Source organism: Phacochoerus africanus, chromosome 12, assembly GCF_016906955.1.
Source record: "Phacochoerus africanus isolate WHEZ1 chromosome 12, ROS_Pafr_v1, whole genome shotgun sequence".
Classification (NCBI taxonomy): domain Eukaryota; kingdom Metazoa; phylum Chordata; class Mammalia; order Artiodactyla; family Suidae; genus Phacochoerus; species Phacochoerus africanus.
The window spans coordinates 31543250-31555433 of record NC_062555.1 but is presented as its reverse complement, the minus strand read 5'-3'; the positions used below and the strand labels follow the sequence as shown (position 1 = coordinate 31555433).

The window sequence follows — 12184 nt, the reverse complement described above, 5'->3', positions numbered from 1 at the left end:
AGAGAATGAATTTCTGTTGTTGTATACCACCCAGTTTATGGTACTTTGTTACAGTAGCCTTAGGAAACTGATAGAGCCTCTAAAGCAGACACTGTAAATTTGACTACTTTTTTTTTGGCTGCACTTGCAGCATGTAGAAGTTCCCAGGCCAGGGATCAAACCCACGCCACAGCAATGACCACACTGAAAAATACAAAATAAAATAAGATTGCGTTCTGCACATTCTGCAAAAAGACTTTTTTGTTTGGTTCTGTGGGGGTTCTTTAAGGAGGTGGGGAGATTGGCATTGTTCATTGTTGGTGGGGATATTTTTAAAGTATTTTTAAAGAGGTGCTGATATAGTATTTTTGAGAGTGCAACTTGGTGCGCTTATTTTAGAAGCTAATGTAACAGCATTTTAAAAGGCACTTTTAACTACTTGGCAGAATACTCACACGCATGCACGGTGAAGGATGACAAGGATTTATATTCAGAACTCTTAGCGTTTGTTTGAAAAAAGAAACAGCCTAGACGTCCAAGAATAGCAGAATAATTACATGAATTCTGATATTATGGAATACTCCTCAGCACCAAAATCCTTTAAAAAAAAATTTTAGGGCAAATGTACGGTGGCACAATCTTTAAGACATTTTTAAGTAGGGCAAAAAAAAAGTAACTTGTGGAACAAGTGTATCAATTGTGTTCATTTATAAAACTATTTCTATATATATGTAAATCGTTCTAACTGCCTCGAAAAAGATCTAGGAAGGATTAAACCTAAACATACAGTGTTGGTTAGACTGATAAGGGATGGTCTCTATTGTTGGAGGGACTTGAACTTACATGTTTTTGTGTGCATATGTTGTGATAATGCCTACAGATGTTTCATACTTTTTAAAAATAAAAACATCATATCTAGAGCAACTGTGCTCCTTCAGGTTTGGAGCATGGCGTGTAAGTTTGGCATTCAGAAATTCATCTTTCATATGTGTAATTTAGTTAGAAGTCAGTATGTATTTACAGAAGGGTTGCAAGAACAGCACAGAGAACTCCCAATCAACTTCACCCAAATTCCTCAGTTGTTAACATTTTACCACATTTGCTTTCTCTCTCTCTCAGCCATGATCTTTATTCTTTTTCTGAACCATTTGAGAGAAAGCTGCAGATGTATCACCTCTAAACTCTCTAGTGTGTATTTCCCCCAAACGAGGACAGTCTCCTGTTTATACATACATATAAAAATAGCTTTGGAGTTCCCATCCTGGCACAGTGGTTAACAAATCCGACTAGGAACCATGAGGTTGCGGGTTCGATCCCTGCCCTTGCTCAGTGGGTTAAGGATCTGGTGTTGCAGTGAGCTGTAGTGTGGGTCACAGACTCACTCGGCTCGGATCCCGCGTTGCTGTGGCTCTGGTGTAGGCCGGTGGCCAAAACTCTGATTGGACCCCTAGCCTGGGAACCTCCATATGCTGTGGGAGTGGCTCAAGAAAAGGCCAAAAAAAGACAAAAAAATAAAAATAGCTTTATGCATTATCAACACTCCATTTTACATATTGTTCTGCAACTTGCTCTCCCCCTCCCCCACTCTCCTCTTGAATATGCACTTACCTAAATCAAGAAACTAACACTTGTACAACATTACCTTGTAATCTGTTACATCTGAATGGAACCCATTCGGATCTCACCAACTTTCCTGGCAATGTCTCCTTTCTCTTTTCTGGCTCAGGATCTAATCCAGGATCAGAGTTACATTTCATTTTAGTTTTCTTCAACCTGCAACATTTACCCAGCTTTCCTGGTCCTTCTTAACTTTGATAGTTTAAAAAGTAAAGCGTTTCCATGTGTATGCTCTCCCTCAGTGTAGGTCCATTTGATGTTTTCTCATGTCCCAACTCATGACAAAAAGTTTGGCAAGAACAGTACAGAAAGAGTGCTGTGCTCTCTCATTGCATTGGTCCAAAGGCATTTGGTGGTGACCTGCCCCACCACCGGTGATATTAATGTGATCACCTGTCAAGTTTGTGTCTGCCAGCCTTCTCCACTGCAGAGTCACCATTTTTTTTCATTTGTAAAGTGATAAATATTTTCTAGGGAGATCCTTAGAGGCCATGCCAATATAGTTAGCCCTCTGTATCCATGTGTTTGCATCCACAGATTCAACCAACCATAGATCAAAAGTATGAAGGAAAAAAAAGTCCAGAAAGTTCCAAAAGCAAAATTTGAATTTGCTATGTGCTATTTACATTGTATTAGGTAGCATAAGTCATCTAGAAAAGATTTAAAGTATATAGGAGGAGTTCCCATCATGGCTCAGTGGCTAATGAGCCTGACTAGTATCCATGAGGATGCAGGTTTGATACCTGGCCTTGCTCAGTGGGTTAAGGATCTGGAGTTGCTGTGGCCCTGTCATAGGCCAGCAGGTACAGCTCTGATTTGACTTCTAGCCTGGGAACCTCCATATGCCACGGGTGTGGCCATAAAAAGATAAAAGCACCTCCCCCAAAAAATAAAAAAATATATAGGAGGTTGTGCATAGGTTATATGCAAATTCTATGCCATTTAATAAAAGGGACTTGAGCATGCATGGGTTTTGGTATCCATGGCGGTCCTGGAACCAATCCTTCTCAGGGGATGAGAGATAACCGTATCCTCTTCCTCATCAAGCCTGTTCTCATCAGCCTCAGCATTCACTGATGATTCACTGAATCAGCTACCGCTGTGATGGTGATTTTTCTATTTCCATTATTGCTTCTTTTATATTTATTGGCATTCTACCATAGCTATATGGCAGAAATTGGCACAACATTGTAAATCAACAATACTTTAATTAAAAAAAATTAAAAAGAGCTTTCCTTTCTATGTAAACTGTATGGACTCACTCATGGGATAGTGTAACAGATTTCAGGAACCCATTGAATATCATTAATTATTTTTATGTTCAAACTGTCTCACTTTTTGGCTAGTGAGAACTGCTTCAAAGTGACTGCTTTGTTATTTTGACAAGCTCTCATCATGCTTATTTCTCTTCCTTACTGTGGTAGGCTGAATAATGGTCCCCCCAAGATATCCACCTCCTAATCCTCTGTACCCACTTGGATTATATGGGTGGGCCCAGCATAATCACAAGGGCCCTTCCAAAGGGAAGGGTAGGGAGTAGGGTCAGAAAAAGGAAAGAAGGCAGTATGATGGCACAAGCAGAGGGTCAGAGAGAGTGATGGGAAGATGCCTCATTTACTGGCCTTGAAGATGGAAGAAGAGGTCATGAACTCTAACATGAAGAATATTCCCTCTTTCCCTTTTACTTCTTGTATATCATATATATTGTTAAGAAATCCAGGCACTTTGTAGCCTCGTTTGGGCTTTTTCTTAAGCTGGAAACCAAGCTACATTTTTCAATTACTGATTTTGTCCCCCTGCCTTCTTGAGTTCTGACTTGATTGTTTATAGCCAGGCTACAGATGGATGCATCTGGCCTTCACTCTTACTGGAGCCACTGTAGAAAATGTATTTTAAGTACAAAATAATATGCCTCTTATAAATTTTGTGATAAAACTTTGGTAGGGAATTTATAAAGATTCAGATTAATGCTTACAAATTACTTTGGTGATTATATTTAATAGTCCAGAAGTCTGACAATACAGTGTTTAAGGAAGAGTCAATAGCAAGTGTAAAATCATCAGTAACTCAGCCATCAAGTCCATCAATTGCCATCGTGATTCTGTATTCCCAGGACTATAGCCCACATTGCTGGGATGGTGGTATAAAACTGACCAAGTCTGAATGTTGATCCATAACTTATTCCAAATTAGGTCCCAAGGGTATTGTTTTAAGAGGGACATCTGGAGATGAGAAATTGATACAAGTATAAATTTTGGACAGCCAACTAATCTATGACAAAGGAGGCAAGAATATACAATGGAGAAAAGACATCCCCTTCAATAAGTGGTGCTGGGAAAACTGGACAGCCACATATAAAAGAATGAAATTAGAACACTCTCCAACACCATACGCAAAAATAAACTCAAAATGGATTAAAGACCTAGATGTAAGACCAGACACTATAAAACTCTTAGAGGAAAATGTAGACCAAACACTCTCCGACATAAACCACAGCAATATCTTCTCAGACCCACCTCCTGGAGTAGTGACAATGAAAACAAAGACAAATAAATGAGACTTAATTAAACTTAAAAGATTCTTACAGCAAAGGAAACCCTAAACAAAACGAAAAGACAACCCACAGAATGGGAGAAAATATTTGCAAATGAATCAGCTGATGAGAGATTAATCTCCAAAATTTATAAACATCTCCTGCAGCTCAATACCAAAACAAACGAACCCCATCAAAAAGTGGGCAGAAGATATAAACAGACAATTCTCCAAAGAAGACATACAGATGGCCAAAAAGCACATGAAAAGATGTTCAACATCCCTAATTGTTAGAGAAATGCAAATCAGAACTACTATGAGGTACCACCTTACACCAGCCAGAATGGCCATCATCAAAAAGTGTACAAACAATAAATGCTGGAGAGAGTGTGGAGAAAAGGGAACCCTATTACGCTGTTGGTGGGAATGTGAAGTGGTGCAACCACTGTGGAAAACAGTATGGGGAGTCCTCAGAAAACTGAAAATAGAATTACCATTTGATCCGGCAATCCCACTCCTGGGCATCTATCCAGTGAAAACCATGACTTGAAAAGATACATGTACTCCAATGTTCATTGCAGCACTATATGCAATAGCCAAGACATAGAAACAACCTAAATGTCCATCAACAGAGGAGTGGATCAAGAAGATGTGGTACATATACACAATGGAATATTACTCAGCCATTAAAAGGAAAGAAATAACATTTGCGACAATATGGATGGACCTAGAAATTATCATGCTAAGTGAAGTCAGTCAGACAGTGAGACACCAACATTATATGCTATCACTTACATGTGGAATCTAAAAAAAAGGACATAATGAACTTCTTTGCAGAACATATACTGACTCGCAGACTTTGAAAAACTTATGTTTTCCAAATGAGACAGGTGGTGGGGTGGGGGGATGCGCTGGGGAGCATTAGGATGGAAATGCTATAAAACTGGGTTGAGATGATCACTGTACAACTAGAAATGTAATAAAATTCATTGAGTAATTTTTTAAAAAGAAACTAAAAAAATAAAAAATTTTAAAGTATAAATTTTGGATTCTGTCTAACTCAGGTATAAATTCTAGAAATGATGCTTCCTAGTGGAGCAGCTGTGAGCAAGACACTTTATTTCTCTAAATTTATTTTTTTTTCTAAAAGGGAGATGATATTTTATAGGTTTGTAGGAATAATGAGAATGTAAAAATGTTAACATATGTTCAATAAATAGTATCTATTATTAAGAATAATTTTAGTTGCCTACATAATTTATTATAGTATAAATCATCAGGGTGAGAATCGCAATTATCACTTCTTACTAGTCCTTCCATTAACTATTGACCAAAGTTATTTTTCATTATGTGCTTTGTTTCCTTCAAGAAAGTTAAAGTGTACATGGGGTTAATCAAATTGTATTTGCATTGTATTTAATAAAATTTCTAGTAAATAGGCACATTAATGTTGATGCTAAAATGGTATATGTCCTTAAGGGTTCCAGGTATTCAAAACTGTTTCAGGGATGCAATTTTTCTAAACTATGATTGGGTTTTTGCTGTTAGTTGACAATGTAACTGTGGCCTCAATTAGTTTGATACCAACATGGTTATTATATAGTTACTTTAGATTATAATTTAACATTGATGATGTAAGGACTATTTCTACCAGTTTTCATAGTTTGTACCTTTTTTTTCTTTTTTCTTTTTTCTTTTTCTTTTTCCTTTTTTTTTTTTTTTTTTTTTTTTTGCCTAGAATAGACCTGGGCACACAGTATACACTGCATGTGCCGTTATTATAATCATTTTCAATAAGTAGGTTTTTTTTTAATGATTTTTATTTTTTCCATTATACTTGGTTTACAGTGTTCTGTCAGTTTCTACTCTACAGTAAAGTAACCCAGTCACACATACATATATACATTCTTTTTCTCATATTATCCTCCATCATGTTCCATCATAAGTGACTAGATATAGTTCCCAGTACTATGCAACAGGATCTCATTGCTTATCCATTCCAGAGGCAACAGTTTGCATCTATTAACTCCAGATTCCTAGTCTACCCCACTCCCTCCCCCTCCCCCTTGACAACCACAAGTCTATTCTCCAAGTCCATGAGTTTCTTTTTGGTGGAAAGGTTTATTTGTGCTGTATATTAGATTCTAGGTATAAGTGATATCATATGGTATTTGTCTTTCTCTTTCTGACTTATTTCACTTAGTATGAGAGTCTCTGGTTCCATCCATGTTGCTGCAAATGGCATTATTTTGTTCTTTTTTATGGCTGAGTAGTATTCCATTGTGTATATATACCACATCTTCTTAATCCATTCATCTGTTGATGGACATTTAGGTTGTTTCCATGTCTTGGCTATTGTGAATAGTGCTGCAATGAATATACGGGTGCATGTGTCTTTTTCAAAGAAAGTTTTGTCTGGATATTTGCCCAAGAGTGAGATTGCTGGGTCATATGGCATAGTTTCTTTTGAAAGAAGAGTCTAGAAAGGAGAAAAGTGTGTTCAAATGTATGCCTTTTTCATTTTAGACCAGGTAGCTATTCCATAGGGATATAATCTTGAGTAAGTTTTAGAAAACAGATAAATTAGTAAATGTAAGATTTCTTCTTCAATAAGGCTAGCTAGATTATTATTATTTCATAATGGTGACATCTGCCAGGGAAATTAAAATAAAATTTTCTCCTTACAGAGCTTCTGCTTGCTCCAGCTAAAGTTGTGTATATACAGGGAATGCCAGGAAATTCTGACATTTTGTTGGAACAAACACTGCAAAAATATCTTGCTTTTTTTGTTTTTGTTTTTTTTTTCTGTTATAGCAACTTCACTGTGTGGTGGTTGGAAGTGAAAATGCCAAGCGATATTTTGAAGCAGTTCAAGGATCAAAAAAGCATCAAGGAGAGCTTTTTGGGGTCTATAATCTCTTCAAACTAAGGTCCCAAGGGTCTTGTCTTACAAGGGACATTTTGGAGGTATGATATTTTTCTCTGATCTTTTCAATATTTTAAACATGATTTTCTCCCTCAGAAAAATTGCTAGTGTCTTTGCAGAGAAATTTTCTGTTTTCTTCATTAAAAAAAATGTCTTCTGTTTAGGATTTCTACTTTTAGAGAAGTAGTAAATGAATTATTGTACCTCTAAACTAAGATTTTCCCATGCACAGTTATAAATAATGTATATACACAGATTCAGATACGTGTACAAGATAGTATGACCTCCAAGGCCATTTTCAGATTGGTAAAGAAAAATTTATTGCTTTGAAAACAGCTGTTAAAGTCAGGAACTGAAAAAGAGACTTTCCTAAATAAAAATATAAAACGTGTTTTGATTAAAAGTTACCAAATACTCCCTGAGATGCACTCTCATGTCTCATAGAGATTTTTGTTTTGTGTTCCCAATAAAAATTCCACACCAGTATTTCAAACCTTCCAATTGTGTTCATCCTCAGCATACAGATGTTTCTTATTCTTAACAGGATATTTATATCCTTTCAAAATCTTTCCAATTCTTTAATATACCAGAATACTAAGAATATTAACCCATTTTCTAGTTAATATGATATGAATATCATAAAATCCCAGACTATCATCTTTTTCAACCCTTTTTATCATACAATTGAGGAAGCTGAGTCTTGAAAAACTTAAGGCTAGTTCCCTTAACTTCCAGGACTTTGTAGTTAAACCTTCATGTACTTCATTTATTTAATAAGTACCATAAAAACAGTTCAAGGAACAATTGGTCCCTGTCCTTAAACAGCCTAGACCATTCTGGTGGAAGGTAGAAAAGAGCATTTACATAGCAGCAGTAACATATGTTGATAAGCAAGTTCAGTATCAGTTCAGATGTGATCACCAGTGGATGGGGAAGAAAAGGTACATATTTTGTGTTATGTTGTGAATATTACAACTATTATACAATGTCTAATGTAAATATTGCTGAGTTTTTATAGTAACTACTTGATCCTAAATTGAGTGGCCCATTTAAAGTCCCCTTTTCTCTTTTTCTTGTTTTGAATATGCTGTTTCTCTCCTGGACTTGTTCTTTCCCATACCTCTTCTCTAACCAGTAACCTTGTTTGTCCTCCAGGCCCCTTCCGATCTTATCTCCATCTCAGAGTACTATCCAACATACCAGCCTCTCAAGTTTCTAATTTGAAATCATTATCTGTAAAATATATTAGTATTATATTTTCCTGTTTTTTGCTAGATAGCAAGTAGTTCTCTTTGTTATCAGATATTCCATATGACAAATTATTAAATGGAAAATTCTCTTATTTTCTGGTGGTCCTCCACCGTGATTATTTATTAATGATAGGATCCTCCATGTCTTATATTTTAGTTTCTGGGAAAATATGCTTAGCTTCTTGCTAGGCACATTGTTGGCACTCAGTTATTAAATTTTGAATTAAAATTGCTTCTTATCAACAAAAATTTAGTCAATTCATGCTATGGCTTTGGCTAGATGATGTTTTAAAATATTATTATTCCGGAGCTCCTGTCATGGTGCAGTGGAAACAAATCCAGCTAGGAACCATGAGGATGCAGGTTCGATCCCTGGCCTTGCTCAGTGGGTTAAGGGTCTGGTGTTGCTACGAGCTGTAGTGTAGGTCACAGACGTGGCTTGGATCTGGCATTGCTGAGGCAGTGGCGTAGGCCAGCAGCTGTAGCTCCGATTAGACCCCTAGCCGGGGAACCTCCATATACCGTGGGTGTGGCCCTAAAAGGACAAAAATAAATAAATAAATAAAACATTATTATTCCAAGTCCTGTATAATGGAAGCATTTATCATAAGTAAAGGAAGTATTTCATTTCCTCTGATACATTTTTAGTTTTTAAAGGTTGTAGAAAAATCCCTTTTGAAGTGGTTTAAGATGTAGAAATTCGAATTCATAGAACAGTTTTAATCTGATGATTTCTGAGCAGTTTAGTTCTATTTTGCAATGGGTTTCTATTAATAGTTTCCCTTTAGAGATAGATATTGAGAGCTAATTTCACAAATATTTATTGAGTATATGCTAAATATTCAGTACTATACAACATAGAGCTAGCATACAGAAATGAGTGAAATAGACACCTAAAGTCCTGCCTACGAAAAATTTACATTCCATTTGGGGAAACAAATAATAAAGAAAAAAATAACTGAAGCATATACATGCTGACAGAGTTTAAAGATAAAAATAGGGCAAGTAAAAGATGAATAGGGTCTGGAGACCTAATTCACAGCATGGTGAATATTGTCAACAATATTATATACCTTAAAATCACTAAAGGACTAGATCTTCAATGTTACCCACCACATAAAAGAAATTATGCTTATGTGATATGTTAGAGGTGTTAGCTAAAGCTATGATGATAATCATATTACAATATATAAATGTATCAATTTAACACCTTGTGCACTTTAAATGTATACAGTGTTGTATATAAATTATATCTCTAGAAAAATAGAGCAAGGAAAAGAATAGGGACACTGTCAAGGAAAGAGCACTGTGATTGTATTTTATTTATTTATTTTAACGATTTTTTTTTCCATTTTTTTTCCATTGGTTTACAGTGTTCTGTCTGTTTCTACTGTACAGCAAAGTGACCCAGTCACACGTATACATACATTCTTTTTCTCACATTATCCTCCATCATGTTCCATCCATCCAGGGACAAGATATAGTTCCCTGTGCTATACAGCAAGATCTCATTGCCTATCCACTCCAAAGCTTTATGATTTTAGATGGAGTAGCCAAGGAAGCACGCACCGCAAGGTTGCATTTGATTTTGATTTTTCGAAAAGGAAGGAAGAGATGTTTTAGACAGAGGAACAAATGCCAAGGCCCTGAGGGAGGAGCATGCCCCATGATTTCACAATAGCAAGGAGGCCAAGGTAGCTGGAGTGGAGTAAGCAAGAGAGCAAAAGAGGGGGCCAGAGAGATGACAGGAAACAAGGTCACGCAGGAACTTTGGCTTTGAAGGAGAACAGAAAGCAATTTGAGTTCTAATCTACACTGTCTAAATATTAAGTAGATCATAAAAGTACAAGAGCAGAAGCAAGAAGCCACGTAGGACGATACTGCAACCATCCAGCCAAGAGATGGTGGTTTGGGCCAGAGGTGTAGTGGTAGATGCCCTGAGAAGTGGCTAGTTTCTGTAGGTATTACTCAGGTGGCACTGACAGGATTTGCTGATGGATCAGATATAGGGTAAAAGGAGTTAAGAATGATTGCAAGGTTTTTAGATTGAGCAACAGAAGTCTGGCCTTGCCATTTATCTTTCACAGAGGGACTCTGACAGCTTGAAGATTTCTGGTCTGCCAGTTGCAGGTTGTAGCCAGGCAGCATCTGTTGAAGAAATAATAGGCAGTACTAGGAAGGAGGCTCCCCACTCCCTTATAGTAATAGCCTCTAGGGATTGAGAGAAAGGATCTCATGGCAATTCAGGCACTCTTAGTCATTCTTTCAAGTTCCATGGGGGAGATGCTCACTTGTTGCCGTGGATACCAGGTAGTTGGAATTGGTATATTGTGAACATTGGAATATTCGTAAATTGGATATTTGCACCTCTAGTGATGATAATATTATTTCCTCTTGTTCTATCAACAAATAAAGTCTTGAAAAGAGAAGTAAATGTATATCCTTTTGAAGAAGAATTTAATATGCTAGAATCTAGGCTATTAAATATCTCTGCTAAATGATATAGCAAAAGTTTAAAAGCATACCTACCTAAAAGATGTAGAAAGCCTCTTATATAATTGAGGGTTTTTTTTAGTTTTATATTAAATGGATGTTTTCATTTTGATGTCTACTGCACCAAAAGAATCAATAAACATTTTAATGAATGTAAATGATAAACACACTAGCAATAGAAGCTAGAATATCAAGTTCCCAATACCTGACATTATCTGTGGTGTTTGAAGTGTTGATAGTATATCCTTACAGTTATTGCTTTATTATATAATATTTACATGTATACAATAGCTATATAAGATTATTGTATAGATATGGTCATTATTGATATCACTGCTGGATACACATGTAACATTTTTTTCACTCTCCCTCTCTACTAGGGCTTTTAGTGGAGTTCTCTGAAAAGTGTTATTGGTTATCTCTCTGAAAAAGTAAGCTTATGATAAGAAATAAGAGGATTTTAGGGCCCAGCAGGTTTCCACTGTGCCTCTCTACTACCTAAAAATTACGAGTGTTTTGAAATATGAGTTCCTTAATTAGCAAATGGAAAAATAAATTTGAGTTAAAGCAAGCTGTACTCAGTTTTCTTGTCAGTTTTAGCATACCATTGCTTTTGTCTAGATGGTTGTTTTTACCCCATGTTTTATGCAGTTTTTTTTTGCATTCTTTGTAGCGAGAAGGCCAGGTGGAAGCGGGGGTCATGACAGCTTCAACATGGTTGAAAGAGGAACCTCCAGTACACAAACCAGAAACTGTAAGTAACCTTTGAATCTGTAGCCTAGAACTGCTAGGAAACATATATGTGATAATTTTAGGTTTCTTTTCTTTTTTCTTCATTTTTCAGTGTGTAAAGAAAAAGTCAAGGACACAACGTTAGAGGCCTACTGGTAAAATTAATAATTTAGACTAGCATTTCATATAATAAAAACAAAATCAGGAGCAATCATCAGATGTTTACATCCAAATTGGGATTTTGTCTATACCAGACTATATATCCAAAATTAAATACACTGTGTAGATTACCAATCTAACCTAAATAAATAATTTGTTTTACTAAACTAGTCAAATGGAAAAATAGCAATCAATGTGTTGAAGATTAAGTCCAAACATCATACTCATTCTCTGACTCAAGCAGATATTTTGAGCCCTTCTTGTGATCTTTTTAGTAGTATGTCATGTCACATACTACAAAATCTGTATTGTCATCATAAATAATTTTTTTTTTTTCCTTTTTAGGGCAGCACCCGAGGCATATGGAAGTTCCAGGCTAGAGGTAGAATCATCGGAGCTGCAACTGCCACATGCACCACAGCCACAGCAACACAGGATCCGAACCACATCTGTGACCTACGCCACAGCTCACTGCAATGTCAGATCCCCAACCAAC

At 36.4% G+C, this 12184-nt stretch overlaps 1 protein-coding gene across 3 annotated transcripts in view; it reads left to right on the top strand.

Moving 5' to 3' along the window:
* Nucleotides 1-12184, top strand: part of ERCC6L2 (ERCC excision repair 6 like 2) — a 150745-nt gene that overhangs the window by 97899 nt on the left and 40662 nt on the right. For all 3 annotated transcript variants that reach the window (XM_047754776.1, XM_047754775.1, XM_047754777.1), the window contains 2 exons: nucleotides 6943-7095; nucleotides 11471-11551. In XM_047754776.1, coding sequence (XP_047610732.1) covers nucleotides 6943-7095; nucleotides 11471-11551 — 234 coding nt within the window. The remainder of the gene's footprint in view (nucleotides 1-6942; nucleotides 7096-11470; nucleotides 11552-12184) is intronic.